General features: G+C 46.9%; 1 protein-coding gene and 1 pseudogene across 2 annotated transcripts; both read left to right on the top strand.

Annotated features, from left to right (window-relative positions):
• Positions 1 to 999: 999 nt before the first annotated feature.
• Positions 1,000 to 11,800, top strand: LOC144100428 (uncharacterized; annotated as a pseudogene). The gene is made up of 4 exons (XR_013307649.1): positions 1,000 to 1,126; positions 2,261 to 2,568; positions 2,890 to 3,316; positions 11,716 to 11,800. The product of XR_013307649.1 is annotated as an uncharacterized LOC144100428 (transcript).
• Positions 11,719 to 17,475, top strand: LOC144100429 (ubiquitin domain-containing protein UBFD1-like). The gene is made up of 3 exons (XM_077633391.1): positions 11,719 to 11,821; positions 13,225 to 13,307; positions 17,101 to 17,475. Exons 1-3 carry the CDS (start codon positions 11,746 to 11,748, stop codon positions 17,197 to 17,199), a joined length of 258 nt encoding a protein of 85 aa, XP_077489517.1. The 5' UTR covers positions 11,719 to 11,745; the 3' UTR covers positions 17,200 to 17,475.
• Positions 17,476 to 24,203: the final 6,728 nt, after the last annotated feature.

The raw sequence follows: 24,203 nt of genomic DNA, 5'->3' as shown, positions 1-24,203 counted from the left end.
TATTGTTCTTTTATAGCAATTTAAGAGACCTTTGTAGCGTACCAGTCACATTGGATGTTAATTTTGGGCAGATTTATTAAATAGGTTTACATGATCAGATGGTGGTCGAAATGCTTTAGTGCATCAGTGTGTTGCACCTGTAACTTTGCAGTACGATAACCTTGCAGTTTCATATTGTGAAAATTCTTTGCTTGCTACATCTGCGCAAAACCTGCTCATGAAACTACGTCACTAACACAATACTCAGACACAAAAATCTCGGTTGCAAGTTGAAGTTTCTTCATGAATTGAATCTGTTTTTCTGTCTTGTAGCTATCTGGCTTCAGGGCAGGACATATCCAATGTGGCCCTTGTGTACCGCGTAGGCATAGAAGCTGCGAGGCGGTGCATACATGCAGCATGTCGGGCCATTTGGGAACAACTAAAAGATCATTTCATGCAGGTGAGCGGAAGCTTGTCTGCAAAATTTGTCACCCATTGCATTTAATTTAAAGTGCTTTATGACAAGGCAAATGCCTCATGATGTTATTTATGTGCATCACTCTGCTATGAAAATTAGCATTGGTTGTCTGTCAGAGATGTGTACCTCTGTGTAGCGGCTCTGTTGCAAGCTTCATCGCATAGGCTTTGCAACAGCGGCTAATACTCATATGCTCGTTAATAGTTCTCAGTCTATTTTTTACTAGCTTACAGCCAGCAAGTACAAAATTGTATCTTTGCCCTGGTTTAGCATTACATTGCTAACATTTTATTGTTGGCTTTATTGCTTGTATGCAGATTAAGTATACAACAGTTTTAACTCTTGCCATTACAACATTTTGGCAGTTTATGAACAAGGAACAGGCAGATGTAATGTGCCCCAACAAGGGAATGAAAAGAAATTGCATTCCACATATCATTGGGTATTGGCTTTCTGTTATGACACTTGTCTTGCAAGTTTGTTACTGTCCACCTTAAAGCAGAGCTTTTTGCCTTCTTCCAGACACCGACCGAGGCGGAGTGGCGCCGAATTGCTGATGATTTTACCGACCGATGGCAGTTCCCGAACTTCTTGGGAGCAGTTGATGGCAAACATGTGGCTATTGTCTGCCCTCCGAATTCTGGGAGCAGATACTACAATTACAAGGTAATCCACTCTTGGAATAGATTAATGCCATGATAATTGTTCGCAAATTGTTCGCACAGGAGCACAGTAAGCCTATTTCTGTCATCACTCCACAAACAAAATATTGCTGCTTGTGTTTATCAAGGTTGCTTGCACTCCACTGCGAGCTGCGTTGCACTTCAAAGCTTAAGTTGCTTTGACAGTGCATTTCGCATGATTGCCCTATAGAGGCAAAATACAAGTCATTGTGCATGCTTCCTTTGCAGACGTTCAGTATACACAGGTAAAATATGTCACTGCGCGTGCTTTCTTGCCTACATTGAGTATATAACTTATCATATGCAGCTTTGGAAGCAAGTACTGTTCAAGATTTCCTAGCCTGCCAGCCCGTACACAATGTAAATTTAAATGACCGTATAGACTGTCGCAATGATAAATGCGCACTGTATGAAAGCTGCTTGATATGGGAGGCCAATGCTGCAGACGAGGCTCATTTGTAATTCTGATCAAATACGGAAAGTTTGTGATCCAAACATGGTATTAAAAAAGTGAGACTGTCGTGTGCCATCTCGTCATCAAATTCCAGCGCGAATAAGGGAGCGGTTTAACCAAGAGAAGCGTATTATGGTGCACATTTAGCATTGCTACAGTGTATGTAACGTACCAGCAGCAAATAAAATTGGAACAGGGTTGGGTAACTGTGAAGTGAACACAACGCAAAGACATTAACTGCTGGGGAAGATTCTTGCCAAGTTGCAATAACACGTGATGTGACAGCTGTCACCTTATGGAACTGATAATTGAGCAAGTAATAACACTTCCTGGTTTTGCTGTTACAGTTTCACATGTCATGTTCGTATTTCATTTGTTGATCATAACACTTGGCGCTTGTTGGCATTGTCTCTGTATGAGCAGTTTGTAGATTCAAAGAACATCTCACTTGCAGCTGTAAAAGGCACAGGGCCTTGCTGCAGTGTACCGACCACTGTCTCCCAGAAGCTTCTTCTATTGCTCTAAGGTTTAAGTGTGTAAATGAAGCTGCCATGTTGTATAGCATGGAGTCGCACATTAGCCGTTGCAGCAGAGCTTTTTGAAATTTATGTAGTGTTATGTGCCACACTGTTAATTCAGTGCGTGCTATATTTTTCATTTCAGGGCACATACTCAGTAGTGCTGATGGCTGTTGTGGACAGCCACTGCAAATATGTTTTAATAAATGTAGGCAGTGAAGGTCGGTTCAGTGATGGTGGAACATTCAAAAATTGTGACTTTGGCTGTGACCTCAGCAGCGGAAGCCTCGAGATTCCCAAACTTGGGAGGCTTCCTAGGTCAGCAGCTATAGCGCCATATGCTTTTGTGGGCGATGAAGCCTTCCAGCTGAGAACCGACTTCATGCGTCCGTACCCATCGAAGCATCTCGATGACAAGAAGAGGGTCTTCAAGTACAGACTGAGCAGAGCAAGGTATAAATTGATTTTATATTATGTGTTACTTAAAGAAGGTGGTAGAAAAATCCCTATTTTGTAACTTTGATAGCTTTACCTAGAGTTTGAATTTAAGCTTTCTTTAGTAGCATTCATATTCACTGGACCAAAGCATTGGTACAAAACAAAATAGGAAACAAAGACATAAATAATAAACATGTTGCTATCAAATCATAACATTTCTGTTGCTATGTCTGCATGTCCCCACCAGCATGTATTTCAGCATGTATTTGTTGAACATGTTATAAGTCTGTTTTGAGATCCTTTTTGTCTGAAATGTTTTTTGCATTCCTTTTTCAGGTGGTGTGCTGAAAATGCCTTCGGCATTACTGCAGCTAGGTGGCGAGTACTGTTGCGAGCTACGCCATGAGAATGTTGACTATGTTGTCAAGGCCGCCTGTGTCTTGCACAATTTTCTGACAGTCAGGAATCCTCTTGCGCAGACTTACGCTGACAGAGAGGACGTGTTTGGGAATGTTGTGGCAGGACATTGGCGGCAAGGTATCCAAAGGGCGTTGGGGGACAGTTCAGAGCCTCGGTATTTCCCACTTGCTCCCACCCATTGCAGAAACCACCATGCTGATGCTGCTGCAGCCAGAGACTTGTTTTCTACTTACTTCAGCAGCGCAGCTGGCGAAGTCCCCTGGCAGTGGCAACAACCAGGAATTTCTAGGGAGGCAGCCCTGAGATGAGAGGCATACCAGTAGCACCATCCATGCTACTAAAGGTAGGGTGCTTTTGCATAAATGAAAAAATGTGCTCAGACTTTTTACTGCGTTAGTACCAGCCGAGCTGCTTCAACCTGTGCAGCTGACTTTGATATTCCGGAACTACTTTATGCTAGTACGCTCGAGCCTACTAAACAGTATATCGGCTATAAGAGTGAACAGCCCTGGAACTGTGTTCTATACAAAAATACCCATTTACTACAAAGGTTGCATGCCTTGCTAATGGTTATAACAATTTACTACTGTGAGCCAGGATAAAAAGAAGTGCTAGATTCTGACAACCACGAGTATCCACGGCAGACCGCACGTTGGCACGTTTCACTTCGTGTGGGGCCCCTCCACCCTTCGAATTAAGTTGCCGCACCTAATGATACAAAGTGAAAACGAGCCCTCATATTCCTCACCCTTTCCACTTGAACACAGAGGAACAAGATACTTTTGAAAAAGATGTCTGTCTGCTTTATATACAGCAAGCAATGCTGCCAGCATGTGGCTTTTCCTGCAAGTAGGGAACTTCCTGCGAGATTGAAATGTTTGAATCTTCATTTTTCTCTTTTTTTAAAACCCATTTATAACAATTATTGGTTATAGCAGCGACATTAGGTTGGCACTGTAATATTTTGTGGGCTCTACTGTACTGAAGTGGCCTGAAATGAAGCAAGACGATGACATCAACATTGCACCAATTTTGTGAGGAGGGCAGAGAAGCTCAAAACTGCTCAAGTTTGATTGTATGCGTGGTTAAAGAGGAGAAACAAATACTCCATACAAAACAGATGGGGAAGGTGACTACTAACTAACATGGTTCGTCTTGTGGAAACTAATCTTTGTGCATATGCAGAGTCTGTTAAGGAAAAGGAGGAAATTAGTATATGCAAAAAGGCATGGGTTAGGTGACCAATTACGGACAGCAGTGATCTCTACTGCCTTGAATGTCTGTGTGCATCTCTATCACATTGCTCACACGGGCAGCTGCTCTGTGCCAACATGGAGTTCCTGTAAGATAGTGTGGGGATCGTCGAACAGGTTCACGCCTCTTCATTCATAATGTTCTCGACTCAGGATGATCACTGTTTTTTTTGTGCTACGTGCAGTAAAGACAACTGACCTTTCCCAGGGGTGAAGAAGTTACCTATAGTTTTGAGTGTCATATTGTGTGTGTCAGGCACATAGCCACGGAAATGATAAAAAAAAATTACTCATGTTGGGGAAAAAAAAGTGCTATGTACACAGCTTTATTTAGCGGTGTATTCTTGGAATGCTTGGAGCAGCTTTATCTGCAGCCCAGGTCGAGCATCCACCGGTACTGTTTCCATCATTTTGCCTAAAGCTAATCCAAAATGTTCGCAATAGCTAAGCTTTTCACTTGTATTAAGGGCGTCGGTAAGCTTGCCCATGTGAGTTGCTATTACCTCATCGACCCGGTCGGCCTTTCTTTTATGCCGTTTGCCCTGCGCAAGCGCTGTTCGTGGCAGTGAAGCCTCGGTGCCTCAGTTTCTGTAGTATGTGCTAACCTTGCCTTAGAATCAATAGAATCCGCAGCACTTGCCTCATTCGACCCCCCACCGCAGTTTTTTGTACGCTATGTCGATGTCTGCTTCTCTGTCATCAACCGGCCAGACGTACACAGGTTTCTAGCGCACCTCAACACGTTCCAGCAAAGCATTCAGTTCACCCTAGAGGAGGAAGTGGATGGCCACATCGCTTTCCTCGACGTCCTCGTGGAACGCTCACCGCATTCTCTGCAAACCGCCGTCTATCGTAAACCCACTCACACCGGAAGGTACCTAAACTTTCACTCATCTCATCCCATCGGGCACAAGCGCTCAGTCGCGGCGTCTCTGTTCAACCGCGCATTTAGGATGTGCTCAAGTCCTAAGCGCAGAGCAGCAGAAGTGAAACATGTCAGGCAAGACCTGATACGGAACGGTTACCCAGCCCAAATACTACGATCCCAGGAACGACGCGCCTCTGCTCCGACTATCCGAACTGACGCATGCGCAAAGAAGCGGGTGCCGATTCCGTATGCCCACGGTGTGAGTGAGAACCTTGCTCGCATCTTTTCAGATTATAACATTCATGTGGCCCACGTCCCGTCGTGCAAACTTCGGCAACGACTCTTGCGAGTCGAGGACCCTCTTGACATCGATATCTTTCCAGGCGTGATCTACAAGATCCCCTGTCATGATTGCGACGCTTCCTATATCGGAGAAACAGGCAAATTCAAGACAAGGCTCAAACAGCACCAAAATGACGTCGCCAAAGGAAAATCTATCTCAAACGCTTTGGCGCAACATCATCAAGAAACCGGCCATACCATCGACTGGGACGCAGCACGTGTAATTGCAAAGGAAAAATTATTACCAAAACGCCTTCTCATAGAATCATTGTGCATTCAATCCACGCCAAACACGATTAACCGGACCCGTGGCAATCTCCCAGAGATATACCTGCGCACCCTTCAAAAAACTGCCCATATATAGCTCACCTGCCCGTCCTTCGCTTCTTTGTGATCAAGGCACCCGTACGGGCGCCGAAACGTCAATTCATTCTTATTTTCTTTGAACCTTGGCGAGTGTATGTTTTCTTCATCAGTATGAATTTTCCCCGCCAGACGGGATTCCGTCGAACCCTAGACTTCGCCAATGAGAGACGTGACGATGAGCAGCTTCCGGCGCTAGCGCGGACGCTGGTTCAGATATCTAGCAGTGACAGATCTCGGCGCCTCGCCTAGGTTCGTTGGCGTCTGCTGCAGTGCGCATGCGCAGACCAGTTCCGGCGTACGTCAAGAGCGCCGACGCCCAGGAAGGGCCCTTGGAGTTGGGCCTTAAGGCGCCCGTGCGCTGTGCTATGTCAGTGCACGTTAAAGATTCCCAGGTGGCCGAAATTATTCCGGAGCCCTCCACTACGGCACCTCTTTCTTCCTTTCTTCTTTCACTCTCTTTTATCCCTTCCCTTACGGAGCGGTTCAGCTGTCCGCCACGCGCCGCGGTGGCTCAGGTGTTAGGGCGCTCGACTACTGATCCGGAGTTCCCGGGTTCGAACCCGACCGCGGCGGCTGCGTTTTTATGGAGGAAAAACGCTAAGGCGCCCGTGTGCTGTGCGATGTCAGTGCACGTTAAAGATCCCCAGGTCGTCCAAATTATTCCGGAGCCCTCCACTACGGCACCTCTCTCTTCCTTTCTTCTGTCACTCCCTCCTTTACCCTTCCCTTACGGCGCGGTTCAGGTGTCCAACGATATATGAGACAGATACTGCGCCATTTCCTTTCCCCCCAAAACCAATTATTATTATTATTATTAGCTCCGAAAAGAAGATACAGATATGCTGGTGATTCCCGACAGTCTAACGGGGAAGCTGCAGCCGCTAGACGTTGGCATTAACAAGCCATTCAAGGACTTGCTCCGGCGTGAATACAACGAATGGCTGGCGGCAGAAGGGCGGGAACTTACGCCAACGGTTCGCGTGAAGATAGCCTCCCTGGAGGCTGTGTGCGAGTGGGTGATTTTCGCTTTGGCAGCCGTTCCACGCGATGTCGCGGTGTGGTCATTTAGGAAGTGCAGGCTTTCCATGGAGGATGATGTGCTGTGGGATCGCAGCGGCGACGACGACGACAGCAGTACCACTGAAGATGACTCAAGTGAGGATGAATAGCCCATCTATGCAATTTTCGTTTTTGAAGCGCTCCACCGGTGTTTTTTTTCGGACATGCGATTTGGGGGGTCGACTTACATTCGAGTCGACTTACAATCGTGTAAATACGGTATGTGCTTCTATATGCAGTAAGACCTCATTAATGTGGCCCATGTTAATTTGGAGATTCGTATAATTTGGACTGCTGCCAGAATCCCGCCAAATGCTTATGCAAGTCTATGACGTCGGAAGCCCGTTTATTCGGGTGCTTCGGGTGTCACATTGGTTAATTTGGATGGGCCTCTGAAAGGGCGCAGTCGACAGGCGATCGTCCAGATGTTCGTTCACAGATGTTCATTCACAGGTCTTTCGCGCCCCTAGAATTATGCACGCTAAGGCAGGCGTGTTGACAGTCAGAAGGTTCCTGTTTATAGGCTGGGAGAGAGAGAGTGGCCACCTAGTTTCATTTTCAGAGCTTCGCCACTAGTCCGCGGTGACAGCAGCCATCTGCTGCGTATATCAGCGAGCCAGCCAAGGCGTACACTGTTTGGTACGATGATTGCCTTGTTGCTGATGTTTTTTTTGGAGCGAAAAGTTCCACTTCTCGCATGCAAAGCTGTTGGTCAAATGACGTCTGGATTTGACCTATAAACTGGAGGCTCGCCGCAGGTGTGGCTGTGACGATATTACCACGTGACTTGTTGCAGCTATTGCCGCTCGTTCCACCGCTGTGCCAACTGCTGCTCTGACTGATCGCTTTCGCCAGTTGTGTCATGTGACTAACCATGTGATTCGCCCTTGGTGAATAAAGGCCAGCGCTCGCCGCATCGACACAGCAGAGACATGGAGACAGAACCGGTCACCAGGATGAGTTCTTCGACTGAGCATTGGAGGCGCTGGGCTGCTTCTAGCGATCCCTGTAACAGAGGGCATCACGAAGCTCCGTTGGCTAGAGATAAGTCGCGAAAGCGGGCTCGTCAAGCTGTTGAAAGCTATGATGTACGGGAGGTATGCCTGAAGAAGCAGCAGCACAGGCAACAAGGGTATCTCAAGTGGAAAAGGGCACCGGATGATGCCAACGTCTCCGCGCTGACATCGGCCACTGGTTTGGTTGCCTTTCGCTCCGTATAACCTGTCTCAGCCGAGTTGAGCCGCAGCCATTTTTGCTCGTTTTTCGAAGGCATCTTGCCACTCTGGCGCCACTGCGCGCGTCCCTCACTTCCATCCGCATGATATTTCCGTTCTTTCAGCTGGCCAAAACTCTGCGCTCGTCAGGCACTGTTGGCCGTTTGTGCGGCGAAGCCTCGTCACATGCAGTGCCACATGTGAAGAGCTTTGGCGCTGCTGTTTCGGACCCTGAAAGAAGCTGCGAAGAACTGTGGCATTGTGGAGCAGTTCTGCTTCCGCCACTGCCGATTATGTGCGCGAATTAAAACGTTTGACGGAACTGCGAGAAATCGCCGTTACCGCGAAGTTTTCATCTTAAAAGGAGATAACAATTGCCCAGGTTGCCACCAAATAAATTTTGCTTTCACTCTAATGGTTTATGGCAGTTTTGGTGGGCTATTCGATAATGTGACATTTGGATAATTCGGATGTCTTTACATTCACTTGAGGTCCAAATTAATGAGTTTTTACTGTATTATGATATCAGATTAACTTTTCATTTCTCTGCAAAATATTGATCCCTAAAAAAGGTAAAAAATGATGGTGCTTGATTTTTTAAATTTATTTTTATTTTCTAACAAGTCGTTTTAACGGTTTTCTCGCATTCAGCAGAACTGATAGAGGTCAATAAAAATGCTTCAGAGTGCAAGGAGTGTAAACCATCTCAGAAATAAAACTAAACTTGGAAAAAATTGCTTTTTTCAACATATTAAGCCATTAGGTTTATAGTGAGGTAGTCTAAATAAAAAATTAATGGTAGTACATTGCACAGTACCATTTAGTGACATTAGCTTTATTCGATTCAGAGCTGGTTCACGGCACCAGTCCTGAAAAAGTGTCGCTGGTGCCAGTGCAGTGCAGAACCAGTTTTCAATCGAGCGCGTGCAGGCAGCTCTGGTCGTCTGCTGGCCGTGGAGCTGGTCAGTGGTGCAATTCTCGCATGTGTTTTTTGTGTGCGGTCGCTTTCGTGCACAACAAGACTTGCGTCGTCTATGGAGTTGGCCATGGTCGACGACGGGGACATCACATAGTTCCTTGTTATGGAGTAGTTCTATTCTTACTACAGTGAATACCAGTAAACCGACTCGATGCTGTACTTTGCCGGAACTCACTTGTTTAGACCGATTGCAGCCGAATTCCGAAGTGCTGTAAAAGCGTGGTTGCAATTGCTACTTCAATTTTGAGTTCATGAGGCTCTTCAGACTATCTAGAGAGTCATTCGAAGAACTTTTGGCGCGCTTCAAGACCCTGCATATTTTCCGACACCCAGGGGAGGGCGCCCACAAATCACCGTCGAGAGCCCGCCTCGCTCATTTAGCTCTTTATAAGCAGTTTAAAAGCTACCTCGCTGCTTTGCGTGAGCCCCGGCATCCGCGTAGCCACAGCAGAATTAGTGACCAGGCAGCAGCGAACCATGCAGCATCTGCCTGCATGTTAGCGCAGCAGGCAGAGGTACCGGCGCCGGCAAAACGCTCCCGCGATTCGCCCCGCCCGTATTTTTCCAACAGCCCACACACCGTTGTTGCGCCGTCTGAAAAAAAAAAATGTTTTGTGTGAACTCGCACGTGCACGGACGGCTTAGCTATTGATTACAAGTAGCAGGTACAACAAAAAACAGAAAGTTACCTGCTGTTGCGTATATTTCAGCGCCATTTTCTCGCAAAATGACATAGGACCCGTCACACGAGAGGGAAGACCTCCCTCAATTCACCCTCAATACTTACGAGCATCTTAGGGTCGTCTGCTCAAAGCTGTCTGCATGTGCACAACTTTCCTGCACCTCCTTCGCGGACGGTGCCAAGGTTCCTTGCACCACAGCAACACCACGGCTGCACTTAAATCAATCGCGGACAGTGGTGCAAGGGCACTGTGAATCGAGGGCTTTGGTGCAGCGCACCGTGAACCGGTGCCGGCGGTGCAGAGAACCACGGTTGAATCGAACAAAGCTATTTATTGCGGATAATTTAACCTGAACACTTCATGACTCAAGCGAGAGAAAGTTGTTTGCAAGTTAGCACCCATGCTCTGCTCTGGCAACACACCATAGTTGTTCTTCTAATATTTGAGTGAAAAATATCATTTCTTCGAAATTTTTTTACATTACGTTTTTCTATTACTTGAACCTAAGGTGAAGGCTGTGGCGGGAGTTTTTTTTTTTTTTTTGCCAAAAACCAACTGGGATAGAGTTTACCGCAGCTACACTGTTCCATAATTAAAAGAAAAGAAATTGCAAATAGTCGAGCACGAATTCGTGGTCATTTAGCCTGGAATGACCCAAGTGTGATGTAGAACTGAGATCAGATATCAAAGCAGAGAAATGGCTCAAGTTGCTTGTCATAATTTATTGGAATAGTGTTCAAGTTTCTCAGCTTGCTGTCTCTCTCCCTTCCTTGACTTTGTTTTTTTTATTGCTTTTTCATCGTATTGGCTGCCTGTCCTTTCTGCTGCGTGGACTATTTGATACATTGTGTAGGGTTTGAATCGCTCCAGCTGTTCCCTTGTAGTAGCAATGCCCTCTTTTTTTTGTCTCTCTCTCTCTTTGAGGATTTAAATTTAATTTTGGAGGTGCATAGTAAAATAAATTTTGTTTTCAGGGCTCAACCACACAATATTACAGATAAGGTCTCTGGTTTTCTGCGTTTCCGTGAAAAAAAAAAAAACGTGGATTTTATCGGTTACATGCAGTTTCTTTTTATAATTCTGTTTGTTGATGCCAGTAACAATAGAAAGATGAGGATCTGATTAATTTAACCATCTGAATTTTCTTGAAAGGTATAATCTGCTAACAAAGTCCCGCGGATGCCTTGATGCGTTTGCTGCCTCGTCCACTTAGCAAGCTAGTGTGTCGAGTGCCACGGCCGTGGCAGCAGCGTGCTTGTATGGGAAGAGTCAAGATACTGGCGTTTGTTTTAAGAAATGTGACCGTGTTTGCATGAATATGAGAAGAGCTTTTTCTTTAATTATCTGTTTCAGAAAGCACCATGCATTGTATTTGAACCATGCTATGAATATAAGGCGAGCTTCTTCTTTTTTCTTTTTTTTTTCACGCTGTACTTTGAGAGATTCACAGCGAGCTCAGCCACTTGGCTTGCTAGGTGCGAGGAAAAGCCAACTTCTTGACGACCCTGCCATCAAAGAAAAGTGTGCAGCATGCAGTGGCGAGGAAAGGGAGAATACGGAAGAGAAAAAAAGTATGGATGGGCACAGAACTGTGTAGCATGAAACATGAGGCAGTAAGGCAAAATTCGGCGGCAAAACGGCCGGCACTGCGCGAAAGGCTGTTAACGTTAGTGAGTGGGAGGCTTCTCGCAGAATATATTGGAGATCACTCGTTCATAAAATCACGGAATTGAAAATTTTCCACCTTACAAACTGAGATGCACGATTTGTATATTGCTTTCTCCACACCCAAGATTTTAGAATTGCTCTAACGCTGGCTCAGTACCCCAATTGTTATAAGGGAGTACACTGGATCATTATCCTGATTGTAATAAGGGAGTAATTACTCGTCCCCTGAACTTGTTGGGATTGCCAAGATAATTTGGATGGTTCTTTGCAGGCTTGAACAGAGTCGTGACTGTCTTTTTTCTTTCTGCAGGATTCACTGCCAGCTGCCCCATTGTCGGGGATGCTAAATAAATCTGGAGGGAAGGTCCGCCTCACTTTCAAGCTGGAGCTCGATCAGGTCTGGATTGGTACAAAAGGTGAGAAGAGGAAGTTCCCCATCATACTTATGAATAGGCGATTGGTCAGTTCCTTGGAAAAGCGATGGGAGAATCATTGTGCGCACTTCCTCATGGAAACATGTTTTGCAATCATAAAATACTTGAAGCATTTAGCAACACACAGCGAATCTCTCACTTTTTACTGCAAGACAGCCATGTGTAGAGAGCCATTTTAGCACTGCTACTTCTAGTTGGCTGGTGATGTGTTGAATTTTTTCTAATATAGTGGGCATATAATATATCAGACTCAATTGGGATCGCGAAATAGCTCGATATATCGATAATTTGATGAGTTAAAAATGGCAATACTAGTTAAGCTTTTTCTGTAAATTACAAGCGAAATGCACTGCACCCACGCTGGCGGCACACCAGGGCGGGCTAGTGACATGCCCGTTGGTGTGCTCGCAGCACATTTTTTGAAACACCATCGGTAGGCATAGCCCGCTGGCATTGAAACTGCAACGAACGGTTCTTGGAACTATCCACTGCCTTTAATGAGAGGTCTAATACTGTTAGTAGTATGCTATAATTCAAATAATCTTGCATTAAAATTAAAGGACAGTTGATTTCTGCAATGCCTTTGGGGAGCAAAGTGGGGGAAGCACGTCAGGCGAGGGCAGCATCTTGGCTTCCCTCAATTAGGGTTCGGTGCAAGACAAGGTGTGCACCAAAAGCTGCCTTTTCTGTATGGCAGCGATTTCGCTTGGGAAATGTTTAAGAGAGACTGAAGGCTACCCTCACGCACCCACGTTCACCTCTTCGTGTGGTTTTACAACAATAGTACTAGCGCAGGGGATGTTTCGACTCTTTGATATCAGTAATTCTATAATCTGGGTTCGACACATCCATGATCGACTGTACAGTGTGCTCCGCTGTGGGAGAGAACGCACTTATGACTGCTTTTCCTAGTGGTTTCTCCTTGCATGATTCAGAATGTGCACCACATTGTTCTCAGTGAAGTGATCCAGTGTGTATACTGGACGGCATTGTGCGTGTGAAACAAAGTGCTTTCAGTTTTGCTTATGCACGATGCGTGGTATGCTTGGTATGTTCTCCAGAATGTGCTGATGGGCAAGTTGGTTTGACATAGTTAAGCTTCCGGCGCCGAGACAGACTGATAGGGACAACATAGATGTAAGGCGCACTAACAACTGACAGTTTATTTCTTGTTGCTCAGATTAAATACTGCAGCAACTTAATCTGTGCAACAAGAAATAAACTAAGTTGTCAGTGCATCTTACATGTGTGTTGTCCCCGTCAGTCTGTCTCGGAGCCGGACGCTTGAACTATGTTCCCCAGCTAGCCAGATGATGGGGGATGGTTGGTCAGTGTGTGTCTTTGTCCATCCCCTGAGTCTAATGCTGAGGCCTTCTGGCTTTCAGAGAGGACAGAAAAAATCAACATGAGCTCCATCAAACAAGTTATCAGTGAAGCCATTGAGGGTCACGAAGAATATCACATCATGGTGAGTTTGACTATTTTTTTCGCGTTCATTGCAAAAACTCAGTGCCATGTACAAAGCTTGTATCCAGTGCACTGCAACAGTGATTGGCATGGTACCTTTGGTCCCGTCTTTGCAGGCCACCAGACGTTGTAGGAGCTGTTCTGTGAATTGAAGCTGCGATTTGTCCTATTGATTTGCCCTTACACAGTGTGTGCTTAGATGCGAGGGAAAGCGCACAGATAGTTATTGACTAATAATTGCCGATCATATCGGTTTATTCGTTGATGGTAGTTTCATTAAAACGGTTATCCTTGTGGTATTATTTCATCAGTGTAGGTGTTGAAAAAATGAGAAATGAGTAATATCTGAGTTTTGAGAGAGAACTCTTTAAATTGTCATTATTATATCTGATATTGTAGCTCTTGTCCACTACTGCCTGGCTTATAAAAATATTGGACTAACGGTTTTATGAATGCTTCATGAAAATGTTTGCATGAAAATGTGTGTAGGTGAACAGCCACAGATCGTTATTAATAGACCAAGTGTGCCATGATTTTTTAGCATCCATTACTGACATATAGGCTGCTGGTAATTGTACCGTATTTACTTGTGTATTGGTCCTTGTGTTGTATAGGTCAACTGCCTGAATTCGGGAGCATAGAAGAGAAAAGAAAAGTAGTAGGGCTTTTACGTAGCTAAACCGAGTAAACATGCAAAAAAAGCGTTTAGCCTTGTTGGCTCATGGCTTTCCTTTGCTGGGTCGTCTGCATGTTTGGCAACGATGTTAGACTTAGGTTAAGCTCTGATGAAGGTTAAGCTAATCTGATCTGTTCGCGCCTCGAATGGAAGTTGTTGAAGACGGCGATGCCCAGTGCACAGGGCGAGAGTGTGTTGCAGTTTAACACGCGGTGTGATTGGCTGCAGCGATAGCGTAGGGCTGTCATCATCATAATCTGTTTGCGCTGCCGTGGATTTGAAACCCAGTTGCGGCAGTGTTTAACTTATTTCTGTACCCTCAAGGTCAGGGATGCCACAAGATTCTTGGTTGGGTTTGACCCTGGGAAATAGTGCAAAAAGTTGGAATGTTTTATTGGTCCACGAATGGAAACTCCAAGCCGTTGACATGTAGTTAAAGCCACTGGCATGGTGCATCAGACATTGTGACTGCAGTGGCGCCGTGAGAAACTTGTCACCGAAGAGGGTGCACTCAACGAGTGCGAATTTGATGCTTCATTCTGAGGAGCACAGGATACATGTCAAACATAGGCAATTATATTTAATCCTATTAAAATTGGTAGGCACACTCAACATGTGCAGTGTATCCAATGTTCAGCTGTAATGGCTAGTAATCTCTAATGGGTGCACGAAAGTTTCACTCTATTACTGCACTCGGAAAGGCGCTATTGCTGCCTTCCCCAGTATCTGGCAGAATTTTCAGTTGCGGAGCAAATGCGAATAATAAAAATTGCTTGCTGATTGCCTCAAATATTTTTAATGCTTTCTAATTTAACTATACTTACCCTAGCTTGTACAAAAAAGAAATACCATATAAAAGCGTGTAAGGGCCACACTTTTTTTCCCAGATTCTGGGGAAATTTCGGGGTGCGGGCCCATACACGCGACTTTCGAAAAAAAATTTTTTTTTTTCAAGTGAAACCAAATCTATCTAGAATGAGCGGCATTTATTTACCGTTCAGGCATCACTCACGGAGTCTTCAGACTCCGAGCTGGTGCTGTGTTCAGATAAATGTTCAGCCCACAGAAAGTTGTCTTCGGTCCCGTCTAAACTGTTTGAAATTCCGTCACTTTGAAACTCCGGGTTACAATGTCGGTCGACACGGAATTCCACGCGGACAAAATCCATCCAAGCCCAGTCGCGAGCGGTGCCCTCTTAAGCCGCCCTGTCGGCGTCTCTTCTTCGTGATTGCCATTGGCCATCCATTCCGAATACTGCCTTCGAAATTCAACCATAAAAGGCCGATTGACGCTTACATCCAGGGGTTGCAGCATCCGGTGAGGCCGCCCGGTATCACGGCCATGTCTGTGCGGATACCGCACAGGCGTTCCTTAACCCTACCCGTCAAGTGACCGCGGAAGCTATCCAAGACGAGGAGCGATCGTCGGGCCAGCATGGTGCCTGGGCGTTTCTCCCAAACGCTTTTTACCCAGTCGAGCACAAGCACATCGTCCATCCAGCCCTTCTCTTGGCCGCAAACTACAATTTCCTTGGGGAAAACGCCTTTAGGAATCGTTTTTCTTTTCAGGATGACATAGGGAGGGCAGCTTCCGCGGTGATGCACAGCATAACGGTACACCGTTGGCGCTCCGCGCCGGTTGTCCGCACGAAAACACTCTTCTTTACTTTCAGTTCAACTGTGCAGCTCTCGGGACAGTCGAACCACACAGGGGTCTGGTCGGCGTTCGCTATCTGCGAAAATATATAGTTGTGCTCACGACGCAGACCGATGACATACTTCTGAAAGCTGAGCACCTTGTCGGTGTAGTCGGGGGGGGGGGCAGCCGCTGGCACAGCGTGGTCCTTCGCCGAAATGACAGGCCCTTCCTCTTCAGAAATCTTCGTACCCAGCCGCCACTAGCCTTGAAGTCCTCACGCGGTATACTTTTAGCACGCGCCAGGACTTGTGCCCTCACGTGCAGCATGTCCGTTGTCAACGCGTAGCCGTTGTTCCGCACTTCCATTGAATAGCATAGCAGCTCTTCTAGCTCAGGAAATTTGCATGGCTTGCCTCGGAAAGCGCGCGTTTTGGAGCTGGTATTCTTCAACGCATCCCTTTGTCCGCACCACCGTCGGACACACTTCTCGTCCACGTCAAATTTTCTGCCTGCGGCACGGCACGCTTGCCGTGTTCGAGAGCGAACTCCACTACTTTCAGTTTAAAGCCCGCCGTGTAGCTGTTGAGGTGCTTGCCCATCGTGCAACAGTGACAATGCTCGGAGGCAGTTCATGAAAAAGTGAAGAATGACAGCGAACGAGAGCAACAACTATGCCCAGCGACCACGCTAACACAACCACAAAAAAACCCATGCTTTGACAGCCAGAACACACCAAGTTAGACATGGCGATACCGATGCCGATACGGATAGCGGAAGTACAGTAGCAGAAGCTCGCGGCAGAAGAAAAGATGATGATGATGGCCCGTGGCCTTGGGCGCCAACCATGGGCGGCACCTCGAAGCTCCTGTGCGCATGTATTTCGAAGGCTATTCTTGCGTGTTTCCTGGAAAGTTTGAGTGCAGCCCTTACACGGATTTTTTTTTCTTTCAAATATTTCCTTTGGGAATACCGGGTGCGGCCCTTACACCTGTTTATACGGTAGTTTTCACAAAGTAGGCACGAAAAGAAACAGATCACGTATTGCACATAGATTTTTCATAACTTTTTTACTATTTTTGCATTAACATGGCATTTAAGAAAAAAAGTACGCTAATACCGACAAGGTGGTTAATTTCAGGATTCTTTATGTTTATGGGGATTAACGTCCCTAAGTGACTCAGGCTATGAGGGACGATGTAGTAGCAGGCTCCGGGTAATTTCGACCACCGGGGATTCTTTAACCTGCACTGACATCAGCTGAGCACCCTAGCCACTGATCCATTGCAGCAGCTGTTACAGGATTGTAGTCAGGATTGCCGCTGGCCTAGTTATAACAGTAGGGCAATGAGAACTGTCGGCATTGTGGGCCCTGGTGGAAATTGTTGCTGGGCACAGTTAGTGCGATGACATTGTAGATAATGCTGTCTTCCTGCTGGTAAAAAGTACGAGAAGCTACAAAACACATTGTGCCCCTGTGCAGGCTCTTCAGCTTGGAACAACAGAAGCGTCTCGGTACTGGATCTACTGGGTTCCCGCACAGTACGTGGACGCCATCAAAGACACCATCCTGGGAAAATAGGCATGGTTCAAATGGGGAGGTAGGAGGAAGAAGAGGAAGTGACAACAATGGAGACACAAGAAGTGTCTGCGCCCTCCCTTTGTTGTCCTCTTCAACACGTGCAGTGTGGAATGACGTCTGAGAGTGAAAGAAACACTTGACGAGTGTCGTATTTTTGCAATTTTACACTTGGGGTGTCCCTTCCTTGTCTGTCCCCCGCCGTGTGAATGGTAATGAAACACAAGTGCCCCCAGTGGTGGTGTGCTGCGAGAAATTAAAAACAGAAAAAAAATGTTGTGACAGTGTGGCTGTGTGTGTCTATGTGGTGAATTCTGTGAATGCTTGGGGCTAGTTGCGATTCTTCGAGGCAAATTATCTTTCAAGTTAGGGTGGTATTGTTCTGCATGAGCTCGTCACATTCGTCCTGGTTTTCAATGCAAAATTCTTCAGCCTTCAGTGCAAAGAGGATGCAGCATGGGAAACAATCCATATCCACAAGCTCTCCATGTGTTCTTGTGTTGCAGAACTTGGGTCAAAAGAAAATCCAACCGAAATTTTTTTTATAGGTTGGCCTCTTCCCTTTAGGGAAGGCTGCTAGTGGATTTCTCTGTTGCATTTTAGACATTTCAGTATTAATTCATTGGTGCGGCCATTTAAAAATTTGAGAATGCTGGGCTGCCTGCAGATTGTGCTCATTTCTGCAGTAAACAGCAGTTCTGTTGGAATGATTAATGCAGGTAAGTTACAGCCACAAATGTCTTCCACAGCCCTAAAGCCCAACAAGTCCATGAAGATTCTTGTTGTTCCTTTGTTCCAGACAGTGTCATGCAGAATTGTTTTGGAAGGCATGGCAAAGGGCTACATTTAATCAGAATTGCTAAATCACTGCTGTTGAAGCAGTGGGATGTGCGCCACCCTTTTGACTGAAAAAAAAATTCTCAGCCACTGAGAGCATAATAACTGCTTTATGGAGTGTTGGGAACGGCATGGGTTGTTTTGTGAACGAGAGACTTGCTTGCGGAGTTCGCATTAATATGGGCATTTGTGTATGTTGGGATGAGCTCGTAATGCTTGACGAGGATTATAATAGACGAGTGGCCGATATGAACTAAGCAAGGAGACGCTTTCTAGGAAGGGTGTCGAGAAAGAGTCAATTTTTCTCAAGATGTGGCAGTTAGGCCAGAGCTGGAATTTCTCTGTGTGGTACCTTAGAAAGACTTTGGTCGAAATGAGGACTTCTTGCTTTATGTTGATTAGGTATATGCTAGCCCTTAGTTGTCGGTTGGTCCAGCCTTTGTAATTCTGCACAGGCTGTTGCCTAAAACTGGAACTGACATTCTGCAGAGATACTGTTGCTAGGCATCGCTACTTTGATGTGAACAATTAGGCGGAACCAATGACGTCGGTCTAAATAAACTTGTGCGTATGCATTCCTAAAAAGGAGCACACAGCATAGGGTGTTGAACTTACTCGTGAGTCTACTCACTAGGGCTCACTCGCACTGACATTGAGATCATGATCTCGGGGGTGAGTCCAGGCTCAGGGTCGCATTGTGGTCTGTGTTTGCAATGACAGCGTGCGTTTAGTTCTTTTCTTCCTCGGAAGCAGAAGGGAGGCAGCTTGGAAACATCGGAAGGGGACCGAAGAGGATTCCACAGAAGCGAGGAAGACTGCTTTCTCTCATTTCTCTATTGAAAGTTTACGCGGGTGCGGTAATGAGCCGTGCGGGTATGTCTAAAGCTTTGTCAGAATTTCACCATGTCACAGCACGGGGCATGGGGGTCCTTCGCTGCTTGTCTCGGCTGGCTCAGGGCGTGCCACTTGGGAATTTCTATGAGCCCATGTGTATCTTGAGTCGAAACGACTGATTGAGCCGAAATGAGTCGTGAGTCAAAATGAGTGAGTGAACCCATAGGAGTCGTAACAAATGTCTGGCCCTGCATGAGCTGTGTGCCTAATTGAGTCTGAGTTGATGAGTTTGGGGCTGTGTGAGTTTGAGCCCACAGGTTCTTGTGATGTGAGCACTCGTGATTTTGCTAGGCTATGGCGCACAGGCTTGTAGAATAGTTTAGAAAAATGAATGTGAGCTGCTGCGCATGTGCTCTGGCAGGTGCGGCTACCCATGTGACCACTGTGCTCCAATGCCATTTGCACCACCAAAATAGAGTGCGCCAAAGTGCGTCAGAGCGAATATCTTCGCCTTTAGTGAAATTGAGCAGCTCGCCAGAATTTTTTAGGTTTATTCCAGCGTCTGCTGAGGGCGTTCGCTCAACTCTCCCTTCATGTAACTCGATGACTGGCTAACCTCGTCGCCACTGTGCCTTGTGCGTGCGTCATATGGTGCGTCGAACATTAGAAGAATAAGCTGCTAAAAAAGCTGTGCTTTCGAGCGCATTGACTTCACAGTGCCTAGTTAGGCAAAGTTGTGTACTCTGGCAATTTCTTTATAGGGTAAGCATGCTGGTGCACGAATACCGCTGAATGGGACCGCCGTGGGTATCGTAATTGATATGAGCAGCAGCGCTGAATCGACACAGCATTTGTCACAGCCGCACCATAGTTAGCAGGTTACATGGCCAGCCTGCGCAAATCCTGCGATGGCCGTCCATTTGCTGGACAATATGCGATAGACAGGATGGCAGAGGTAAAGGGTTGAGCGAGCTCTTGTGAAGCTGCGGCACGTTTCTGCACTGTTTCCGCGCCGGTCGCTTAAATCCCACACAATCCTCCTTTTTTGGAATCCGAAAACGCCGCCATTTGGGTAATAATATAGAAGAAAAAAAGCGTACAACGACAGAAACAGCCCCCTCAGACAATCCGCCCTCAGCTAGAGTGATGCCAGACTCTTGCGGCATAGTTTTTTTCGCGTTTCGATTTAGTGCGCTCGCCTTAACACTACGATTCAACTTTGTCAGCAGCCATAACAAGATTCACACAAGTACTCTATGTGTTAACCCACCGCGATGGCTTAACCCACCAAGAAACCCACCAAGAAAAAAAAACTGCGCACGGGCCACGTGACCACCTGGTCCCCACCCAACACCCCCAAGACACCTTAGACTAACCCTGTAGTCTAGGTAGTGTTGCCCCATCTTGGCAGGAGCAGTGAGCTGTAAACAAAAAAATTCGGCAGACTCACTTAAGACTGTTTACGGGTAGAAATGCAAAAGTATTATAAGTGCTGTCGTGCGGCCTTTGCGGTTTTGCGCAGACAACCACGTTTGGTGCCGATGTCGAAGCTCTAGACGTTGATGGTTCACTGTTCATTTCACTAGCACACACACAACCAGCTGTTATGAAATCCGGCGACGATGTATGACTTCCTACGCACATGCACGCATGTATGGCACCACCCGGAACGCTGTACTACGAACGGTTGCATCACAATACCGTTCTTGACTAGCACGTGTAATCTACATATGAAACGAGAAATCGTATGACACTACGTGCAACGTTGTATGGCAAACAGTTGCTTCACAGTTTTGGTGCGCGAAGGTCTGGAAAACTGGCGTCACATACCCAGTGGCGGGTATTTATAGACGAACGACAGGTATTGAATCGTCTGAAGTGGCGATGCTTTGCCTGCTGTGTGCGTCATCCCATTGGACCACAGATGTCCGACGGACATATGGCTGTTCAGATCTCCATAGGACATCTGGCAAAATTCCTGGGACCTATTAAGGGCATCTGTTGGGTGGTCCGGCGCAAAAGAGTTGATGTCCATGAAGACGTCCCACGACCGTCTAAACAGGATATTCTGACATCCGAACGACGTTTAGAATCGGGAAAAATTCAGTGCAGACGCCCCTGAGGACAGGACAGCCTGTTTGGATATAGGACATCCAAGGGAAGCACGTGCTTTGTCCAAATCCGGACTAAGCATGGATATCGCCACTGCAGGTTGTGGGCATGCAGCCATAGAAACCACTAGTCGAGGTCTATTTCTACGTGAACCTTAACAGCTTGCTGTACACCAGTTCAACTGGATTGCAGCTTTGAATGGCCTGTGGTTGTGTAGTTATAATCTTCATTTATATCCACTGGTATCAAGCAAACTACCTTTGCTTTGGCATATAAACCTGTTAGCGTTTACATGAGCCCGACAGGCGTAGCAGTTGATGGGTGATTGCCTGCAGCGACGTTTAAAGTATCCATTGCAATTGTTGGCAAAATTAACTTGTTCCTGCGTATATATTCATGCTCATCCCGCCCTACACCAGATATCTGTAGCATGTCATGTTTAGAACACTACACTAGTCCATGAACGAGCATCCGCAGGACTTATGCTGGAGCAAGCAAACGAGACGCCAAAAAATAATGTCCGACAGTGGCACCATTGGTGTCCCATTTGGGACGGAAGCATTCGGATATTTGCCGGACGTCTGTAAGAAATCTGGTCCAATGGGATATGGTGGCTTTATGATGCCGCCCTATTTTTCTTGCAGTCGCTGGAATTTTCTGTATCATCTGCAAGTACACACACACCGCAGCAAGCAACGTAACTCTCTATGTGCTCCCGAAAAGGATGGAATGTCCTAGTCATAGTACTTTTATTAAACGTTTATTAAAGCCATCGTGCGCCCTCTTTTGCGCAGCACACACTTGTTCGCGCGGAAGCTCTTGCTCTCAACACTGGGCTATCGTGGACCTCGCAGCTAAAGACTCATGGCAGCTTTACCGCGCAGTTCCCCGTTCGAGCACACAGCATTGTTTTTCGAACTAATGCAGCGGCGGTGCATTGCAAGTTTTTTGCGCAGTTCCATGGCCCTACGGATGCTGCTGTTCGAGGCAGTGATCGCGGGGGTGGAGTTAGTTGCAAAGGGCGACTCCTACCACGCATCTTGCATTTCTCAACGCCTCCGACGACTACAGTATAGACGTCCACTGCGGTCATAGGCAGGAGGGACCTTCGGAGACTCACCACCTTCTTGCTGCGAGTGCCCATGGATTACCCTGCTTTACCTACTTTACCGACGCCCAGTCAACTTGTAGCAGCGGTATAGTTTGTGTTGTGTTTGCGTCGCTAGGGACTCCTGCCCCCACCGGATTACTTGTGCCTTGATCTCGCTACCCACGTCAGACTGTGCCGCATGCACGGTCTGCTGCACCATTTTGTGCGGTGCGCCACGGCTCCTAACTCAACACGTCCCTCCTCCCAAGCCCTTCTGGCTCAAAGCAGTCTTATCCCCTCACTTAGTCGTAAGAAAATAAAGCTCGTAGGATCGTTACGAGGGTGTAACGCATATGTTTGATCGTTCGCTGTGCTACGAGAATGTGCAAGGCAGATGTCTGTGTTGAATTTATGGTTGCAGCTGTTGCGGCCTTCTATTTCGTCCCTGGGTATCCGTTGGGAGCGTCAATCCGCCTTTTTTTTAATTTTCGCTTGGAACAACAATGATTCTAGAGCCAAAAGCCCCACTCCTTCCATGCTGAGCCTTAAAGTCAGATGGCTCTTAGATTTGACCTCTAACGGGAGGCGCTCTGCATGTGCAAAATCGCGCGTGGCATGCACGTGCCTCGATCTTCTTCAAGCCGTAGCTGCGCGTTTGGCAGCCATGTCCCCCGCTGCGCTGGCTGCTGCTCTGCCGCTGCTCCTCCTCGGTTGTGACATGTGAAGTGTCACGTGATTCGCTCTTTCGCTTGGCAGTCACGTCGGACGCTCTGGACGCTCGCCCTTGCACTTCTCGCACGCAGTGCATCACGTGATCTGCTCTCGCTGAAGTGTTGAATTAAGATGAACCGTGTCTCCGTGATGAAAGGTGAACCGTGTCTCACCATACCTAACAGAGTTATCGCTCTATATCATGGATCAGGTTTTTTTATATGGTATTTATATGGGGCGCTTACACCCTCGGGACGCAAAACTCTCCACAGGTGGCGCTGAACGCAGCACCGATGGTAGAGGCGGCTGGCGGGCGATGCTCACACCCGCGATTTTTCTGCGGCGCTTGTGGAGCAAGACCTACGGAACTACAGACCTGCACATTTGGCGGGGTCCTATGGGACCGCGTGCGCCAACTTTCGTGAACGTTTTGGCCGTTGATGGCGCTCGGTTGACCTGTTCGTAGGTCATGTTTATCATCATCGTCTGCTTGCGACAAATAATTTTTCTCCTCTCACTGCCTCCCGGTGCATTTGTCCCGTCTTATTATATTGAAACCTAGTAATGAACGATGCAAATATGACATTTCTTTAAATTCTAGCGGTGAATATTGTTTCCGCGCATGCATGCGTGAGACACCTCGGCATCTTTGCTAAGGCAATGGATAAATGATAAATACTCAAAACGTAGACAAATGACAAAACTATTACATCCTTGAAGTAAAATAATCGACGCCACTTCGCTCAACAGGTTACATGGAGCGCCACGCCGCCCGTAGACGTTATTCCCTAGCGGCAAAAGGCATGAACAAAAAGGTGCGCGTTGCAGCAGTGTCAAATGTGCAGGTCTCTAGTTCAGTAGGTCTTGTTGTGGAACGCCAGAATTCTTTGCGTTGCACCGCCGACGAGAATCACCTGATCAAAAATCTAGACAACGATATGTCTATAACGAATAGTGAGCTATGGGAACCTCAATACGCCGGGGAGCCAAACTTTGTTACTCAGGAGGTTACTATTAGTGTCAGGTAACCGGCTTAAGCGCTCCCCCCCCCCCCCCCCCCCACAGGCAACAATGCCAAAGGTAATAATAGTTCGAGACATATTTTTTTAATATTATTGCTGCTGTGCATCTTACGTGACATCCGAGCATGGCATCCGGAATCAGGAGGGACAATAGATGGCGCCATCTGCAAAGAGGAAGACGAAACCGTGGCACGTTGGCGCCGGTGGCTCTCGTGCGCTCTCGTGTTCGACGCCATGCTAGGCTTCGTTCCCTCGGTTGATTCCCAAATGCTGTGGCCTCGGAGCATGCCCCCAGGGTTGGTCATCTAGTGTGCATGCAATAGAATCGGCACGGAAGCATCTGAAGATCCGGAGATCGTGGCAAAAAGCAAGAATTCGTGTTCCGTAAACGACATCGAACA

The sequence above is a fragment of the Amblyomma americanum genome, chromosome 8, assembly GCF_052857255.1.
Source record: "Amblyomma americanum isolate KBUSLIRL-KWMA chromosome 8, ASM5285725v1, whole genome shotgun sequence".
In the NCBI taxonomy this organism is placed as follows: Eukaryota; Metazoa; Arthropoda; class Arachnida; order Ixodida; family Ixodidae; genus Amblyomma; species Amblyomma americanum.
The sequence above is the reverse complement of the archived record's forward strand: the minus strand, read 5'-3'. Positions and strand labels throughout refer to the sequence as shown.

Coding starts and splice junctions, on each gene's coding strand:
- LOC144100429 (XM_077633391.1), top strand. CDS start 11,746: ATGCTAAATAAATCTGGAGGGAAGGTCCGCCTCACTTTCAAGCTGGAG. Junction 11,822..13,224: donor GGTCTGGATTGGTACAAAAG/GTGAGAAGAGGA, acceptor TCTGGCTTTCAG/AGAGGACAGAAAAAATCAAC. Junction 13,308..17,100: donor ACGAAGAATATCACATCATG/GTGAGTTTGACT, acceptor GCCCCTGTGCAG/GCTCTTCAGCTTGGAACAAC.